At 31.9% G+C, this 20,979-nt stretch overlaps 1 protein-coding gene across 3 annotated transcripts in view; it reads right to left on the reverse strand.

Moving 5' to 3' along the window:
* The window catches only part of LOC150088897 (uncharacterized), a 599,507-nt gene that overhangs the window by 126,249 nt on the left and 452,279 nt on the right, over positions 1 to 20,979 (reverse strand). For all 3 annotated transcript variants that reach the window (XM_090369705.1, XM_090369706.1, XM_090369707.1), the window contains 14 exons: positions 20,612 to 20,680; positions 19,208 to 19,270; positions 18,924 to 18,986; positions 18,697 to 18,759; positions 17,967 to 18,086; positions 17,411 to 17,473; positions 16,596 to 16,778; positions 15,233 to 15,301; positions 13,968 to 14,036; positions 11,689 to 11,871; positions 10,764 to 10,832; positions 10,613 to 10,681; positions 5,267 to 5,446; positions 5,077 to 5,145 (listed from right to left, as the gene is read on the reverse strand). In XM_090369705.1, the coding sequence (XP_090225831.1) occupies positions 5,077 to 5,145; positions 5,267 to 5,446; positions 10,613 to 10,681; positions 10,764 to 10,832; positions 11,689 to 11,871; positions 13,968 to 14,036; positions 15,233 to 15,301; positions 16,596 to 16,778; positions 17,411 to 17,473; positions 17,967 to 18,086; positions 18,697 to 18,759; positions 18,924 to 18,986; positions 19,208 to 19,270; positions 20,612 to 20,680 (1,332 nt within the window). The remainder of the gene's footprint in view (positions 1 to 5,076; positions 5,146 to 5,266; positions 5,447 to 10,612; positions 10,682 to 10,763; positions 10,833 to 11,688; positions 11,872 to 13,967; positions 14,037 to 15,232; positions 15,302 to 16,595; positions 16,779 to 17,410; positions 17,474 to 17,966; positions 18,087 to 18,696; positions 18,760 to 18,923; positions 18,987 to 19,207; positions 19,271 to 20,611; positions 20,681 to 20,979) is intronic.

The following is a 20,979-nucleotide window of genomic DNA, read 5'->3' on the forward strand; positions in this document are numbered from 1 at the left end:
TTATCTTTCACCTTGTTAAGCTACTTAAATGTTATCCTTTCAGTTGAGATTTCACAACTCTGAAGAGATGAAAGTCTGCTGATAAGAGATCTGAAAGCTGCACACCCTGTGCAGCTTTCAGATCTCAAAAATTATTATAGGTCTATGTATGTTTATTGACTTGTTCGTTGATTTTATTGCTAGAGTCTTACACTGGTTTCTAACTTAAATTTTGTGTCTTGTTTGTTTAATATTATAGTGTTTTCAAAGGATGAGTAATGCCCCGTGTCTAAGTGGTGAGTTACCAACTCGGAACAAATTTTTTACGTCCAGTCTATTTTTCTTTATTATCTGAAGCTACTTTTAAACTGCTTTTGGATTCTTGTATGTAACGATGGTCTTATATTGCCTACATATATATAATTGCAGTGTGGTGTGCAAGGAATTGCATAAACTATGTTTTGTTTTTTGTTTAAAATCTATTGTTTTATTTTGTTTGTTGAATTTTTAGGATATGTAAATAGTTTCTTGGAGCAAAGGCTAAGCTTACTCCTGAATCTTTGAAAATTTTTTTCAAAGATTCGGGAGTGTGAATTTGGTTGTTGGCATGTTTCAACTTATGGTAGGCCTATCCATTGTTTTTTCATCACTTCTCGTTTTGGTTTTTCTTTTTCCTTTTTTTTTTATGCTGAAAGAAATAGTAAAGAAAAATCAAAATGAGAAGTGATGAAAAAACAACAGATAGGCCTCCCATATCTTGAAACATACTAACAACCTTTTAAAAAGATTTTCAAAGATTCAGAAGTAAATTTAGCCTTTGGCAGCTCCAAGAAACTATTTGCATACCTTAAAATTTCAAATAACAACAATAAAACAATAGATTTTAAACAAAAAATAAACAAACATAGTTCATGCAATTCCTTGCATGCCAGACTGCGATTGTATATATAGGCAGCACGAGAACATCATTACATACGAGAATCCAAAAGCACAAAAGCAGTTTAAAAGAAGCTTCAAATAATAAAGAAAAAATAGACCTTACAGAAAAAATTATTTCTGAGTTGGTAGCTCACCACTTACCCATCCTTTGAAAACACTATAATATTAGACAAATAAGACATAAAATTTAAGTTAGAAACCAGTGAGACTCTCACAATAAGATCAACGAACAAGTCAATAAACATACATAGACCTATAATAATGTCTGAGGAGTGGGATCTAAAACAAATATCATATAAGTTCAAATTTAATAACAAAATACAACAAATCCCCCCTCCACCATTCAGGACCTCTACTAATGGGGATGGGTAGTCACGCATCTGGATTTCTGAGTGAAAACTTTCATATTCTTTCCTCCAAAAAACCTTTAAGCTGTTCTAAATTTCTAAATTTTAAAATTCCCAAACTATAAATGAAATACGAGGGGGGCAGGAATTTTCCTTCTATCCTCCTCCTCTTCCTACATACCTCCCCTCCCCCCATTATTTTGAAATACTACAATGGAATGTGTCTGGGCCATATAAATATGGTCTTTGACACATGTTCACTTCCGATTTGAAGATGGTATAAGAGAAAAGCTCCCATCAAGCTATGGGTATTCATCTCCCTTTATACCTCCAATTATTCACCATGTGTAGATTTAGGGTCAAAGCTTGCTTTCATTCCTTTGTCCTGTTACAAGGTTCATCTATCTTTAGGCAGGTCTTTCAATACTATTTCCATCTATTATAATCATACTGATGCAGTTATTCCTGAAAAACTTGAAAATCTCAGGTAACAGAATTTCTGACTTAAAGTTTATAAAACATCTAGAATATTTCTTAATATTTTACATATTTTATTTAATACTTCATTTTTTATTTGATTTAAAATCAAATCTTTTGATTTAAAAAATGACACAGATCCTCTACAAGAGAAAATCACAAGAGTTAGTATTTGTTCGATTTTACTAATATTAGCGGGTCTCAATTACAGAAGTTGTCTGTCCAACACATCACAGTATCAAGTTTCGAGACAATAGGATTCCCATAATTTTTTATACGATGCTGAGAATGAAATGATATGACCCACTGAAATGCCAACGCTATCTGCTATTTCCTGAACACTTGCCAAAAATCAGGGTAAACACACTCTCGCACTTTTTCCATCTTATTAGATGTTTGGGAAGTACTAAGGCGCCCAGAGCATTCATTGTCTTCCAGTTAATCTTGACTTTCAACAAATCTTTTATATGCTACAAACACATGTGGCTGACTTTTATATCCTACAAACACATGTGACACCATTTCAATATCCCTGTAAAAAGCATTTGCAAAGTCTCAGTGGCAGTTTTACTCAGTTTCTAGAAGAAATTCATATCTTCACTACTGACAAGAAAACTGTTCAATAGATGGAAGAATTCAGCCCATTGCACTTCAACATAATCTAGTGGATAAACTTAGTATTAGTATTAGTAGTGGCAAATGATGCAAGAAAGCAAGCTTATACAGCACCATCAAAAAAAAAAATATAATAATCTATTTCACCTATTCATCCCCTACAATAGCTTGTCCAGTTCTTCCTTGAATTTATTCAAAACTATCCACTTCCACAACAATGGACGGAAGCTTATTCCAGCAATAAACCAACTGTTGAATGAAGGTAAACTTCCATGCATCCATTCTGCAACCATCCTTCCTCAATTTGAATTGATGCCCCCTCATGTGCATAGTCTGAGCAAAAGGAGGATGAAAAAAGAAAAATCAGATGCCTTCAGACCTGCCTGTATGCAGTACTCGAGATGAGGACTGCCCATTTCTTCATACAATGGGATAATCACCTCCTTATCCCTGCTAGGAAAATTCCTGTATATCATTGACAAAACCCCATGAGCTGTCCAGGCAGCCTTTCTACGCTGCTCAGAGAACCTCATATTAGACTCCACAATTAACCCCAGGTCCTTTTCATTTTCCACTACACTGAGTATAGTATCACACAGTTGGTATGTTAATCCAGGATTACTGCTACCCATATGCAGTACTTTGCATTTGTCAATGTTAAAACTTTAATTGCCATTTCTCAGCCAATCTGCCTAATTTTTCTAGATCTCATTGCAACAGCCTACTTTCATTACCCACCCTGCCAACCTTTATGTCATCTGCAAACTTAGACATCAAGCCTGATATACCATCATCAATATCATTAATAAATACAGAAAACAATAATGGACCCAACACTGAACCCTGGGGGACTGCACTAATAACATTAGTCCACGAAGAGCAGCGTCCATTGATTATCACTCTCTGTCTTCTCCCACTCAATCATTCCTTTATCCATAGCAGTAACTTGCTCGTAATACCACACGGCTCCAATTTGCACAGCAGCCTTTTATGTGCAACAGTATCAAAACTTTTCCTGAAATCCAAGTATATGTTATCAAAATTATTTTTTTGCATCCAGTTCCTTTGTCATTGCATCATAGTATTCAATCAAATTGGTCATACAAGATCTCCTCTTAATAAACCCATGCTGTGACTGAAGTATAACTATGCTGATGTTTAGATGGTGCTGCATTACTTCTTTGACCAGCAACTCCATTATTTTCCTTGGAGCAGAAGTTAAGCTAATAGGTAAAAGTTTAGCTTAACTTCTTAAGGGTAACATCTTAACTTCTTAACTTCTTTTAAGGGTACATCTATAATTATTCATGTTACCCTTAAAATCCCCTTTGTGAATTGGGGATACATCCATACATCTCCAGTCCACATGGACATTCCCTGAATCTAAAGATTGCTCATAATTATGGCTAAAGGTTTGCTTACCTCCTTTTCTGCCTCCCTTAATATAATTTGACAGATCCCATACCCATCTCAGGTGCCTTTTTTATGATTAACTTCAACAATTTTTCTTCCACTTTCCTTTCAGTTATCACAAAATCATTCAGCTCCTTATTATAGTTTGATAAACTTTTGGCATCCTCCTCTCCTAAAGAATTCCTCATGCATGAAGGTAGATACAAAATACCTGTTCAGTTTGCCAGCAACCTAAGCAGGAACTTCAACAGTTAAATCATTGACATCAAGTGGACCAATGTGATTCAATCTCTTCTCTGTACTGTTTGTATAAGTAAAGAATAAGTAAACAATGCCAAGAAAATAAGTCTTTACTTCTTTTCTTGGCATTGTTTTCCAGAGGCTTCTCGTAATCTGCCTTGGCTTGCCCAACCTCCTTTTTCACTTGATTGCAGACTAGTTTATATCTACCTATCTATTTTGTTAAGCAAGTGACACGTCCAGTGCAATAAATGTTTCCCAATGACATTTCTTCATAAAACTATCACTAGTTCTCAACCTCTCTGCCCATCAGTGCTACAATAAATCCAATATAACTTTCTGAATCAACCTTGTATTATTAATTAAAATAATTTCAGAGTCAAATTTTCTGATAGTCATTAATTGAATAAGTTTATATTTACTTTCACAAATGAATAATGAGAAATAATTTAATTTACATCTAAGTATGCATTGAAATTTATATTTGCATTATAAGTTATTGAGCCGACCGGGCTAGCCGAGTGGGTAAAGTACCTGCCCGGCAACCCAAAGGTCGCGGGTTCGATTCCCGCCTCGGGCTTGGATCAAAGTACTGCAAAAACCTTGGGAGGTGCAATATGGCCACAGAAGCCGATGCGCCAACAACTACCAAATCAAAAAAAAAAAAAAAAAAAAAAAATAAGTTATTGAAGAAGTAAATTCCAACCAATGCATCACTTTTTAGAATTGTACATAATTTTCTGCTTCAAGCAGGAAATTATATAAAATAAAATTTCAATCTGTATCAATAAATATGATTTCGTTATTTTCATTATTATTATTATATTTTTTTGAAAACTCCAGGCATGAAAGGTATTAAAACCTATAGTACTTAGTACTGTGCGTGGGTTTAACTGCAGATTTGATGAGTTCATCACATCTATAAATAAATATACTATAATTCTTATCACGTTTAAAAAACTTTTTTAAAGAATAAAAATTTTAAAATTCAAAAATTTTATTTTAAAAATGCACATTTTATTTTTTATGTTTAATGGATAAAATTAGATTCCTAATGTATACTTACTAAGACATCTGTTACTAATGCAAATCTTGCCGAGTTCACAATCTGTATCAATTTGGCATTCTTCTCTGACTATTTAAATTATAAAAGCAAAACATTAGGTAAGATGCGTCTCAGAAAAATATGTATGTGATCATTATAATTAAATTTAAATTTGAGATAAAAAAGTTAAATTAACAATGAACAAACTTACTTGGATTACAAAATGACTTAGGATCCCCTGTATAATCTGGTGGACAACGGCATTCTGCCCTGTGGCTTACTGCTCTACATTCAGCATGGGTTCCACACACACCAGGATGACATGGATTCTGACACTGGTTAGTAATGCAAGCTTCAATAAAACTGCAGTCACTATCACTGCGACAACCATCTGAAATAAAATTGGTGTTATGAAAAATATTCTTTAGTGGAATTTTCTTCATTAGCTCAAAAATTCATTCAGTACTGGTTTCGTAAATAAAAAATAACTTCTCATTGTATATCCAGTATGTTAATATTTACCATCAACAAGCTAGCACTATCTAGAGGGACCATGACAAGGGGAAGTGCAGTGGATACAAAACATTCAAGCCCTGCAGTGGGGCCTTGCTATGTTATAACACAATTATAAAAAAATGTATGGGGATTTAATACCAACTTTTCACCCAAGCCACACACACACACACACACACACACATACACACATACACACATACACACACACACACACACACACACACACACACACACACACACACACACAATTTATTAGTATGTGTGTGTGTATGTGCATATGGACAGATAATTCTTTTAAAGGTTATGTGCCATGCCCTGCTTAAGAAGGTTGTTATTATTTTGGTTTTTAGGAGCATTAGCAACTAAGGCCATATTGTTCTGGGGATATGCGGTGGTTATTCCCTGACCTTTCCGCATCCTCCATATTTGGCGGTTATGGGCTCGAACCCCGGTCTAATCAAGAAGCGTGTGCTACACACTGCTGCTCCTGCCCACCTGGCTACAGAGGTGCCTACTTAAGAAGGAACAGTGCATATGTAACTATTGTGCAAATATACATATGCAACCTGACAGAAACTTGTGTGTCACTATATGTAAAAAATCTCTTAGTTTCAATGAGGGAGTAATGCCACATTTCCAATTTCATTATTAAACTTTCAAAAATATATATTAATGGCCTGGCACATGGGTATATACTAGAGGTCACCAATTAATTTTTATTCATGGTCTGTATTATAAAATATGCAACTCATCCCAGTTAGTATTAGAGAAAATGTAACTCATCTGGTTTGGATTCTTTTTTGCCATAAAATAAATAGGATAACACATTTTTATTCCTTTTATTGCAGAACACAAAGAAAAGTGCATTCAATACAATATATAAGTGATATTCTAAATATCACATATCAAATTAAGAGAACTTACAAAAATGCAAAACTAAAATAGTATTTACAGATTACTAAGGACTTAGGTTCAGATCACTCACAGTCTATGAAAAATCACTAGTGGTACACATACGGACCACTAATTGATGACCCCCTAGTATTTACTAAATATAGATGAGATAGATGAGAAATATTATATAAATGATTAAAATTTCCAAGTTGACATTAATGATAATTTACAGCAAGTGAAGATCTCTTCCCTTATAAAATCAATGTTCAATACATATACAGTCAGACCTCTATATAACGAAATTGATCATTCCCTTGAAAAAATTCATTATACAGAAATTTTGTTATAAATAAATATGACCTTTTCAACAATGAAAAATACTGTAAATTCAGAAATATAGAAAAAGATGTGAAAGAAGTGGGAATGAATAAATTTTCTAACATTTTATTAATACATACATATTAAGAAATTACTACTTACATGATGCCCACAATTTATTAGTACAGGCAGTTTTCACTTTACGAGTTCCCGGGTTTGCCAGTTTTTTTTTTTTCAAAGTATCAAGTATCAACAAAATCGAAAATATGAACATTAATTGCAAAAAATGAATGTTAAACATTCATAAATACCACATTTCAAACCACGCATGTAGCTATACAATACAATGTACCGAGCTTTACAATATTAATCCGTTCCAGAGACACCATCATATCATTAAAATATCGTAATGTGAACCCAATAACACATTGTTTTTGGTAATTTGTTCCACGACCTCGGAAGTTGAAATTTTCGCTATATAACTCTCTAAAAGGTCGTTTTTAGTGCAAATTGTATTAGTTACCAATTGAAATCACTAAAATGCACTACACTTTCATCATTATCATATGTTCTGTTATAAGAACCAGTTTTGAACAGCTTTGTGATATTTTTCTAAAGCACATTTCTGGAGGTCACGACCATAAAACAATAAAAACAATTTGCACTTTTCAGTTTATTGGGCTTTTCCGTTACTGCAAGCAATTATAAATGGGTAGTAAACTCGATGTTATTGAATTTGCGAAAATACGGATAGCTGGAATTGTGTGGTTTTTTGCATTATGGTGAAATGTGTTTCCCTTTACTGAAATCTTCAATTGTATAAAAAAACATAAATAAATTTTCAGAATCTTCTCTTCATTCCTTTTTTTTTAAGCTTCATAAACATGTTACTCAGCGCAAATCGTGTTAGTTGCAATTTGTGCATTCCATTAAAAAATGCTTATGCATCTATTGAAATTTATAAAGAAAATAGATTATCTTGGAAACAAATGCCTCTTGAAGCATTTCTGAAGAAGACTCCTTGTGCAACAAACCAATGAGTGCCGAGCCATAAGTGATCAACGAGTGTGAATTTAGTCGATTATGAAGAATAAACATTCTTTAAAATTTAAGTCATAAATAATTTCTTTATTATTATAATTTGCTTGATTTTACAGGCTATGTTTTAATTTCTTTGGATAAATCAATCATTGTTTAAACAAACTAATTAGCTAACTAATTTCATTGCTGAGAACGTAACCCCTATTTTTAACATAATGTCTATGGGATTTAATTCCCGCTTTATGAGTTTTCGCTTTATGCGCGCGCACTAGGAATGAATTAACTCGTAAAGTCGAGAACTACCTGTACGCTTTTAAGAATTATGTTGTAAAATATTTGGTTATTTTTTGTTGTACACTGGATTCTACTGTACATTGTTCATAAAAATGTTCACATTTGTTTAAACTTTAAACACTTAGATATATTTTCTGTTACATTTTCTTCTCACTAAAGGCCTCAATGCAAAGTTTCAAATGCTGCCAACATTTGTTTGGAAGGTTTAATATTGCCCTCATTTTCATCTAACTCATCATCGATATTGTTACTAGTTCTTTAAAAATGTTGGAGTCACTTAGATATTCAGCTACTATGACATCATTATCAACTCCTAAAAATTTGTCAAGAACAATTTCTCCATTGATCAAACCTCACTTAGAACTCTTTCCAAGATTGCTCAATGTCTTCTAGTAGTTTGTCCCTATCATCTCTGTTAATTAGCATTTTAGCAAAACCTGCTTTTGTGAAACAATTCTTAATCATTGTTTCCATCACATCTTGACTCCACACTTTCACCAACTCTGATTTGGTTTGGTTTTTTTTTTTTTTTTTTTAGGAGCATTAGCAACTAAGGCCATATTGCTCCGGGATATGCGGTGGTCATTCCCTGACCTTTCCGCATCCTCCGTATTTGGTGGTGACGGGCTCGAACCCCGGTCTAATCAAGAAGCGTGTGCTATGCACTGCTGCTCCTTCCCACCTGGCTACGGAGGCACTCGCCAACTCTGATACGAGCATCCACAAATCTATAGGTTGGTTGGTTTCTATTCTCGGTATAACTTTTTTCAGTATGCGCCTTTGGTAGTGCATTTTCAAATTCTTGATAATGTCTTGGTCCATTGGCTGCAGTTAAGACAAATTATTCTGAAGGAAGAAAACAAGCTTCACAATTGTAAGTTTTGAAATTACTGAGTGATGGTGGGCAGGGCAGTTGTCGACAATCAATGTGATTTTTCTATTTTCTTTTGTCATCTTTCTATTGAAATTTAAAATCCACTGCTCAAAAATTTCACTTGTCATTCAAGGTTTTTTTTGTTGTAGTTGTAGTCTAACTCTAAAGACTATTCCTTTGAAACATCGGGATTATTTACTTTTGCCTATTACCAAAAGCTTCACCTTTTCATTACTGGCCATATTTGCAACCAAGAGTGTAATTCTCTCCTTACTATTTTCACCACCTAAATATTTATCACCTTTAAAAGGTCAGTGTCTTGTTTGGCAAATATTTAAAAAATAGATATGTCTTTGGACTCGTAGTCCTCCATAATTTTTTTCAAAACTGTTTCTTTCCAATGGGTATAGTCTTCTTCGATTGCAACTCCACTTTCATCAGAATTAACTTTTTCGAGTAAGCCATGATGCTCTTTAAATTTGTCCAGCCAACTAGAACTGGCTTGGAATGTTTTGTGCCCCAGAAAAGATGCATACTCCATAGCCTTTTCTTTTATTAATAGCCCTGATATTGGCATGTTTTGGTCTGAAATCAACTTCATCCACTTAAAAACTGCTTCATCTACATCTTCCCAAAGGCATAATTTCACACGCTTCCGACTGGGTCCCGTTTCCTCAAACAGTTTGAGAATCGAAACAAGGTTTTTCAAAATGGTTGACACACTACTGGCAGGGACATCAAATTTTAAAGCGATTTCTTTTTTTTCAATGCCGCGATCTACACTATTAAGCACTTCCACTTTTTCACACTACATTTGAGGATTTCCTCTTAGACATTGTAAGGTTACTTGCACAGCAGTAGAAACAAAGCTGAAATTAGGGACTACTTGTAGCTTCCATGTAAATAGAGACAGGTGAAATTTAGTGAAAGTGTGGATGACTCATTTCTTCGAAACAACAGATATTTCCAAGATAAAAGAAAATCACTCTCTCCTAATTCTCTAATAGGATACTTACAGTAGAAAACAGACTGACCAGAGCCAATGCCCACATTGAGAATATGCCTTAATCTTTGCCAATGGCTGTGGACAGGCGACCAGTGGGACTTCTCGGCATAGTAGTGTATAAGTTGTATAGGTTTTACTTCTTTTTAGCCATTGCTGATCCACTGCTGGACAAAGGCCTCTCCCAAACTTCTATCTTTTTCTATCCCACACCATGGTTGGTTTCCTCCTGCAGGGTTTTACAGGCACCACTAAATTGTAAAATGTTTTATCTCTTAATTCATGAAATTAAAGCCTTTAGCTATTAAAAGCTAAAGGGATTAATGCTTAATCCTTTTAGCTCTTAATTCGTGCTTTCTACAGCATCAGCTTTATTGCCTAAAGGCCAGAGGTGCAAACAATGCGTACCCAGGTCTCTTAAAATCAGTTCGCTATATGGAAATTTTCTTTGTTATAGGGAAACTACCTTCAGCGTAATGACCAAGAGGAAATCAAAAAAGTTTGCTACATAGAAAATTTCACTATATGGAAGTTCATTAAAGAGAGGTCCAACTGTAATTATTATGCAATTATGAATATAATTATACATAAATGACAAAAAAAAAAGAGATACTTACATATACATTTAGTGTTTTCACAGATATGTCGTAGCGTACAGTCATTATCAGAAGTGCATCCGGTAACAACTGCAAATTAAGAATTAGCATGTCAGTTAAGAAAACCAAATGTATAATATAAAGTAAACAAGCTATATGGCAAAACTTTTACCTGTGCATTTCCCATTTTGACATACTTTTCCAATGTCACAATCAGGATCTCGCCTGCATACCTCTCCAACTATGAAGTAAAGATATTTATGAGTTTAAGCTTTTTGTTTAACAATACCTAAATTTATATGAAAATTATACTACTAGAAATTGGGACACCTAACTGAAAAAATTGCACACTGTTATATATCATGTTGCCAAAAATATATGCCCATCAATGCAAATATATGTAATGTGTCTAATCACTTAGTGATACCAAGTGATATGGCATATGAGGCCAATGTAGGTATATAAGGCCAATGCAGAAAAGGCCACAAAACATTCAAATATATTAAAATGCTAATAAACAGCAAGCGAACAACAACTTTCTGACTCTACAGTCAGTAAGTTGTCATTGCCACAAATCATTTGTTGATATTTAGTGGAGAATTCTGTATTATAGAAGTCCACAGTATTTTGGCATCTCCCAAACAGCTGTATGCAATATTGATTGGGAGATACAACAGTCAAACATTTGTTGACTAAAAGCCAATTTCTTGAGATCCAGGCTGTTATAGCTTTGTTTTGTTTTGTTTTGTTTTATATTATATCAGGGCTTCAGGGTTTGCTGAGGCCTAAAATTAGTTAATGTTTCAAGACAAAAAGTATTTTATACAGATTTACAAAGCAACATATTTTTATGGAGACACGGATGACTAGTTTAGTAAAAAAAAATTAAATTCTTTCACCAAATTCTCTACAATTAACAAAAAAGTTCACATTTATGATTAAAATTAGAAATATACTGAAAAATATTTGCAGGTAATATTAAGTATGCTTTGGAAAGACTGCATTTTTATTCAGTTAAAGGCATTATCCTTCACCACTAACTTTATGTGTCTAAAAGCACTAAAAAAATTCCTTATAATAGCAATTGTACTACTTACTTGGCCTACATTCCACTTGTGGATCCCCTGTAAAACCTGGTTCGCAATTACAAACAGGACGATGATTTACAGCCTCACATCTTGAATGAAGACCACAAGCTCTACCCAAAGAGCATGGATTTTTACATTGGGAATTATAGCAGCCTTTGTCCAAGGGACAATGTTCATCTCTACGGCAGCCAACTAAAACAAATATATTTGTTTTAATTTGGTTATCTTCTTTTATGTTTCATACTTAAAATATGAAGGGTGATAAAAAAAAAAGACAGCCTAATTTTACTGTACAAAATGTAGGATAATTATTAATGGAAATTATATGCATTTAAAGCTATCAGAGAGTCATCTCTAATTTGTCTCTACAGGTCTGCAATGATTTCTAAAAATCAGCATTAAACTTTAACAAAGTTAATACTCACAAGGAAAATAATGAACGAACAGCAGCAAATGTGAACTTCTATGTCCTAATGAACAGAACGCTAACGGAAATATTAGAACTTCTGCAAAAAGCTATGAGGAATCTACTGCATCCAGATCTACTGTATTTAGCATTAGTTGCTTGCAAGCAAGCAAGTCCCCCCCCACCCCCAAAATTAGATTATTTGTTTTTCTCCTCTAATAATAATTTACTTTGTTTTCCTTATTATTTGTTTTGCTCCTCTAATAATTTGTCTAATCCTTAATTAAATTTATTCAAAGTACCCACTTCCATCTGACCATATTAAATCTATTAAATCATCAGGTAGCTGGCTGAAAGCAAATTTTTACACATCTATTCTGCAGCCATCTTTTTTCAATTTAAATTCATATCTCTTTATGTGTATCATCTAAGAAATAGAGAAAGAGTAAGAATGCAATGCAATTAGTTTACTCATTAAGCACTTCAGTCAGGTTTCCTTGCAGGTAACTAGTTTCCAGATGCTGTATTTTAAAGAACTCCAATTGATAACTACATTACTGCCAAGATGATCCTGCATTACTTATTTAACCACTGATTCCATTATTTTCCCTAGAACAGAAATTGAGCTTACAGGTCTGTAATTATCCACTTAGTTCTTTTATGCCCCTTTATGAATAGGAGAGATTTGTGCATCTTCAGTTGTAGGTACCTCTCCTGAATCCAAGGATGCTCTCATAATTATGGCTAATAGTTTGCTTACCTCCTTTCCTGCTTCTTTCAGTATAGCTGGATAGATTCCTTCATACCCTACTAATTTATTTACTTTTAGCTTCAAAAATTTTCTCTTATACTTGGTACACATTTGGTATTCCTATCCAGATGGAAATACAGATGCAAAATATTTATTCACTGTCAGCAATCAGAATAGGACCATCTACAGTTGTGCCATCCATAACTAATGGACCAATATGGTTAATCCCTTTCCTTTTATTGTTAACATATGCAAAGAATGTTTTCTACTTTTCTTTGCACACTTAGCCAAAGACATCTAATCATCTGCCTTAGTTTGTCTAATTTGCTTGGTAACTTGATTGCAGACTAGTTTATATTTACCGTAGGTTTTTTGTCCTTTGATAATTTATAATCATTACATGTATTTTTATTCTCTGCAACCATTCTCATCATCTCATCTGATATCAATTTAGATCTAAACATTGAACAATATCTCTAAGTTGGTGTGAAAAGCTCAATAACTTCTACGATTACTTTTCCAAACACTTCTCATTTAGAATCTGCAGTTAGTAACATCATCAGTTGGTTCTACTGAAAAGAACTGATAAAGACCATTGTAGACACCTTTGCAAAAGGAAAATATCTTCCTTTTACAGTAGTTATATCTTTATATAAATCCTGCATCAATACCATCAACAATCAGTGCGCCGACCGGGCTAGCCGAGTGGGTAAAGTATCTGCCCGGCAACCCAAAGGTCGCGGGTTCGATTCCCGCCTCGGGCTTGGATCAAAGTACTGCAAAAACCTTGGGAGGTGCAATATGGCCACAGAAGCCGATGCGCCAACAACTACCAAATCAAAAAAAAAAAAAAAAAAAAAAATCAGTGCCACCTAGTGATTCTTTATCTTAGATTTTTTATGCATGGAGGGGTCACTGCTGATAAACAGATCAAGGGTACTGCAAATCAAATACAGATCATTATAACAGTATTAAATCTATTTAAATTCACATAAACAAATCACATTATAAAACTGTATTTAGATTATTATTATAAAGTAGTACCAGATGCAAATTAAAAAATAAAATAAGAATAGTAAACGCTTAAAGTATTTTAAAACTTAATAAACAAAAATTATTAATAAAACATACCAAAACATTTGTTTCGCTGACAAAGGTGACCAAGCAAACATTCATCATCATGGCGACATTCCACATCATCTGTAAAAGGATGAAAGTGAGTATTATATAGTGACGCAGCCAAATGCAGTAGCACATGCTCTTTGAGTGGGGTCCAAGCTCATGACTGCTAAATACGATTAATATTTGTATTGATTGATTTATTGTAAACTCCACTGACCTGGTGGTCATGCCGGAGTATAAACAAGAACAAAAATATGACATAATGCAGGTAAGCTCCAGGTAAAACTTGATAAAATAAAGCATGTTCTGCATGATTAAAATTATAAAATTGCAAATGTATGTAATTCTAATGGTGATAATAAATATACCTGGAGAATGATGTGATCAAATGTACATAATTTGACCTTTTATCGAAGATCAATTCTTCAATGAAGAGAGAAGCTGTACTTATTTTATTAAGAGACATAACTGAAATTATCTCAGACTCAGTATATATGAGCTAGGATTAATACATACATTAATACAGAGAGCAAGATAGCCTTTATATTAATGACATTAAGTAAAAGACAGATACCCCATTTATCTAACATTATCCCTATGTACCTCAGTGGATATAAAACAAGATGGACTCAAAGATGGCAAAATGAACATCAACAAAGTAAGCAGTCTTTGTGTCTGTCTTATTTCATACCCAATGAGGGCCATATTAAATCTATTGCATCTTATGGGTACCTGTCTTTTACTAAATGATACTAATGTAGGTGCTTTGATGCTTTCTCTATTAATATATACACTGAATAGTCCAATCTCACTGATTCTGAGATGATTTCAGTTCTAGTACCAGATAAAATAAGTACACTTTTCTCTTCGGTGAACAGTTACCACCCAACCCAACTTTCTTCAGGTATGTTTATTTTTGTCATTAAAATCAAATATATCATCAGGGTTTATCAAATTGAAGCTATACATTAAAAAAAAATTGTTAAATTCTTCTCAAAATTAAGTTATTACAATTTAGTTTTCAAATCGGATTTATTTATCTTTCTATAGACATAGCGTAAATAGTCCAAATTAATTACTGTTTTAAATGAAATTTTAATCAGGTATCAAAATTCAAACACTCAAAAAAAAAAAAAAAAAAAAATTAAATATTATTCATCAGTCCTGTGCTCCAAGGAACTGAACAAGGAATGATTCAATAATAAAGTGATAAATGCTATTTAAGTTAATTTTAGTCTTAATGAAATTATCAAAAATGTAATTAAAAAACCAACCTTCACATTTTCCATTAATGCAGATTTTTCCAGGTTTGCAGTCTGAATTTGACGTACATAGCCCTTCAACTGCAATAAAAATTATGACACTTAAATCAAATCTCCCTTAGTCATTGTTATAGTTTATCTGCAAAAATTTACAGGTTGTAAATTGCAAACAGAGAAACAGAAAAAAAAAAAAAAAAAACACAAGTGAGAGTCTCACACACACACACACACACACACACACACACACACACACACACACACACACACACACACACACACACACACACACACAATAATAATTAAATATACATAAATAAATAATATTTATAAAAATTGAAACTGACATTTGAAACTGATAAGGATATGATCAATTTAAGTTTCTCTGCCATTAGGATGTTCCTAAGTCCATTTCCTTCCTTTACAATGCAGGAACCTAGACTATACATTTATGAGATCAAATGATTTACTGGGTATATTAGGTGTAAACCATTATGATTTGTTGAATTATGGAAGAGAAGTTTACCCATATTTTTTGCATTGTTCGATTATTCTAACTTCTTGCACTGAAATCACCTCCAATAAACAAAACGTGCATGTGCAGGGGGAGAATCTTCTACATTGTATATGAGAGATCAGCATAAAATTTTATCTTTTCATTGAGTGGAAAATCTTCAGCTGGACTATATACAGAAATGGTAGATTGCAGGTTAGTATTTAGTGTTACTAGTTTTTACTCAAATGGCTTTTGCACATTAATAACAACTGGAATAATTTGCTGGAAAATAGGATTCCGACAACACTCAAGACTCTGGAGTCGTTGACGAGAAAAAAGAATTTCCACTTTTTACAGGGAAAGACATTTCCTGCCATTCCTCTTTTTTTATACCACCTATATTTCTATGTATAGGTGACTGTGATAGTATAATGAATTTTACTTAAACAAATGCTAATAACAAACTAATGTTATTCAAAAAACCACTGTACTTTTCTTATATTTTGATAATGATCCTATTGGCTTCAGAGAAATCACAACAATTTCTCTGAGGAAAGCAATAACAACATATGTCCCTTGCTATGCCATGAGAGTATCACAGTGATTCTTCAATATCATATTGAAGAATCACTTCAAATGCCTTATAGTCCTGATTAAATAATGGTACTAACATAATGTCACACATGCTATATATATATCATTATGATATTAGAATTTTTAATTAATAGGATAACTTTTATTAAGTACAATTCTAACATTTTCAAATGTTACAGTTCTATACAAATATTTAAAGCATTTTATTACTTAACCTTAAGGTAGTTTATTATTTATTTTAAATGAATTTAAGCAAATTTATCTATAATTCATATTAAAATTAGTTACCTCTTCTGCATTCTATAATGGGATTTCCAGTATAACTTGGTGGACAAGTACAAACAGCCCGGTGGTTTTCAGCTTGACATAATGCACCAACACCACACGTGCTGCTAAACTGACACAACTTCTGGCATTGACGACTAATGCACACTTCATCATTCAGACAACTGAAATCTGTACGACAGCCAGCTATAATGAGAATTAATTCCTATTTGAAAATGTTCCCAATGTAGACCCCTTGCTAAAACACAAGATTATGGTGATTCTTTAATACTTGTGAATAAATAACAGCACGAGTGTGATGATATACAAACAATATTATAATTAATATTATAATATGAATCTAATGAAAGCCTCTAGAGCTTAAAAGAGTATCTTAAAGATATCTCACAGGGTTTAGTAATTCTTGTTTTCAAAATAAGCAATAGTAATGTATATTTAATATGAGTTTTTTTTTATTGATTTCAGTAAATTATTTATTAGAAGCATAGTTTTTATATTATCGATAGGCATTTATTTAAGAATAAATTTTTTTTGTAAAATTAGTTTTGTTTCTTGTTTACCAATGTGTTGAATTATATAAGCTTAAGAGCAAGACAGAAATGTAGTGATATTATCAAAGAACCGATAATTTTTCAAGAAATGTAAAATGACTTCAAAAACCACATAAGATTCTTTCTCATGCTGTAAATTAAACAATGCAGAAAACTTATTTTATTTTTGAAAAGCTTATTTGATAAGAGAATTAATTTAAATGACTTCTGTCATTTAAATTAATTCTCTCATATATAATAAGCTAAAGCATAATTCACATAGCTTACCACGACAGCGATAATTCTGACAAATCCTTCCTTGACCACAGTCTGAGTCAATAATACATTCCACTATACAAAATAAACAAAAACTAAAATAAATAGTTGAATTTTTAGAAAAATTGTTTCTTTTAAAATTAGCTATTTAATTAAAATTAGGTATATAGCACAATAATAAAAAAAAACAGTGAGTAATTTTTCATTAATGGTTATAGAAATGATATGCCTATTTCAGAAAGCTGTTTCTTCCTGAAATGATAGTGTATGCAAAAACTTAAATTCATTGGCTGACATGTACAACCTTAATTGCAAAGAATGTTTTAAATTAAACAATGCAGAAAACATATTTTATTTTTGAAAAGCTTATTTGATAAGAGAATTAATTTAAATGACTTCTGTCATTTAAATTAATTCTCTTATATATAATAAGCTAAATCATAATTTCAATGTTTCAATTATACATACACAATTACAGTTTTATTGTATACAATTCTAGAAATTTATTAAAACTTTTAAAGAGTTTTGTTCTTATCCATTACAAAAAACAAACTTTAAAACTGAATACCTGAAGTGCATTCCACTCTTGGATCACCAGTATGATTAGGCAGACAAGTACAGAGTGGTCTGTGGTCAACAGGTTGGCACTGAGCTTTGGTTCCACATGCAGTTGGACTTGCACATGGATCTGAAATTGGGAAAAATAAGAATAAGATTAAGCAAACGAGTGATAATAGACAGTGAGTTATTTGTATTTCTTTATCAATTTTAATCAATAAACACAGAAGGATAAATATTAATATAACATCCAATAGTACAAGAAGAGAGTACTGCAACACTCTGAATAGAATACAGTAATGAAAATTGTTTCCCTGCCTTTAACATAATAATTTTCCTGAAGAAAACTGTCAGTAATTTAATTAAGTAAATGATATAAACATTTGGAAATATTTTGCTTTATTATGAAAAAAAAATACATTTTGTTTTTTTGTAATTCCAGTTTTAATTGAAGTTTTTAAACAATCAATAGCATCATGTCAAGTGCTAAATCAATATACTCCAAGTAATAAGCACACTAAAAATTCAACAAACTTTAGTTATTGAGAGAGATTAGCTCGACAAGGTCATCTATGTGGAATAATTCAGCATGTGCCATTAGATTTCATGGGATATATGGGATAATATATTTGCAATATAACAAAAATGGTAAAAAAAAAAAAAAACCATATTAAATAACGTTCAAAAAGTTTTAAAATAAATTCTGTATATTACATGAAAATTAATAAATAAGAACTTACTGAGACATTGGTGGTTGATACATGCTTCTTTTAGAGGACATTCAGGATCGGTTCGGCAGCCAGCTAAAAATATATTTTTTTTTAATTAAAAAATTTAACTTTTAATTTAATTTAATTTTTACTTTTCAGTTTAATACTTTATCACAGCAAATATTCCTTTCCAACTTTTATTCCAGGTTTTAATATTTTACTAATTACTTGATATATATATTAGAGAACATACTTACAGATACACTGTCCATTGTCACAGATGAAACCAGTGGGGCAGCTCTGGTCATTTGTGCATATCACTATTAAAAATATAAATTGTTTATATTTTTATATAAACATTGTTATATTTAGGCATTTAAAAATATTTTAACAAAATATGCAAGTATTTGGTTACTTAGTTATATTTATGTTAATTTTAATTTTAAAAGACATTTTAAACATGTTTTAAAGGTCCTAAAAAGTAATTATTTGTATCTAGTCACTTTTAAATTTCCAATGGTATTTAAATCAAACTACTAACCTGTGCATTTTCTTTCGATACATTTCTCATTATCAAAACATTCATTATCACTGCTACAGGTAACTAAAAAAGAAAAAAAAATTAAAAAGTCAAGGATATTTTTAATATACATTAAAAATTACTTCTAATATTTCCATAAATTAATATTCTGACTATCAGGTAGAAAGAATGAATAAATCAAATGTTTCAGTAACCACTATAAACACTGTTGTATTTATGAATAAAAATATCATCAAAGCACATCTAAGATATGGACAATTTTCTTTTATTATTATTAATCAAAGGTTTTTAATTCAGTAAACTTGAAATTTTACTTTGTGCTTTCACTTTGATAATCAAGAAAATTTTAAATAAGCAAAATGAATGGTTACTGTACTAAAACCACAGAGATTAGTTTTAAGAAAGATAACAGAGCAATAAAATAGTACAAATACATTTGGAACAAAAAAAAAAAATGTATTTTTTCATATAAAACTTTAATGAGAACAGTTTATATTGTTGCATTTCTAATGATGATGGATGGATTTTTTTGCAGCATACTGTGCTAAGACAGGAGTTATCAACAATCAACAAATCATTTCTGCCAAAGTGGAGCAAAAAATGATTTTGAGTGGCACACAAGATGATTTTATTTAATTATTCCAATAAAGTGTTGTTATGAAAGTCATAACAAAGACAGAGAGGTGTGCCAGTGTTTCCGTTTAATTTTGAGACATTAATCATGCATCTTAACGTCACTATAAAACAAAAAAAATTTCATTTGTACAGTGCAATCAAATGTTTTAGTTTCACCAAACTTTCACTAATCCAAACCAGATTCAGGAGAAGCTGGAGCTAAATTGGCAGTTGAATACAATGTTGGGAAGTCTACCATTAGGGACAAAAAAAAAAAAAAAAAAAAAAAACAATCAACCAAATAAATTTTTTTCATTTGTTTCAACTACTGTCCAACAACTGAATAAGTTCAAAATGCTTAAACTGGGTGAATATCTTTTAGTGAAAACTGTCTTGTTTATACCTGGTTTCTCCAGGAGTGATTGGGTAACACTCCAATATATGGAGAAATTTCAGTGTGAGAAGACAAATTTTTTATTCATAAATTAAAAATAAATGACAATTTCTAGGTTAGTGATAGATGGATCAAAAAATTTTAAAAAGTGTTATGGAATTAGATATTTGTTGCAGTTAAAGACTTTCTAGTGATATTGCTGTCGTTGAACATTTCAACATATTATATAGCAATATAATAATAAGCCATAATTATTATATTGTATATTATATAGCAATATAATAATAAGCCATAAAAATTAATGAGTTTTTAATATCCATTAGTAACTATGATTCAAAGTGCTCCATTAGCAGAACAAATGAATAAGTAAATATTATTAAGTGATATATCCCTACCTCTACAATAAGAAGCCTCACAGTATTTTCCAAGTCCACACTGGTCATCAGCACCACATCTGACACTTGCTATATATTAAAAAGAAACATATAATTGTTCACTGCAGAAAGCATAAATTTACAATAATTATGTAGTTGTTTAAATTGCAAGAAATTTTATCAAATACAGGGTCTTAGTTATTTAATCTTAACATGGGAGAATGAAGTTGAATAGCTGAAAAAATAGGATAATCTCAGCATAATGAAAATGTTTACCCTTCTAAAATTAAAAATCTTAAATGTTTTTTAAACCTAAATAAAGCTTATACAAATCTATGCCCAGCTACTCACAGAATAACTATGCCCAGATTGGTATACAATTTATTCAA

The sequence above is a fragment of the Mastigoproctus giganteus genome, chromosome 3 (genome assembly GCF_048544385.1).
Source record: "Mastigoproctus giganteus isolate SK-2022 chromosome 3, ASM4854438v1, whole genome shotgun sequence".
Taxonomy (NCBI): Eukaryota; Metazoa; Arthropoda; class Arachnida; order Uropygi; family Thelyphonidae; genus Mastigoproctus; species Mastigoproctus giganteus.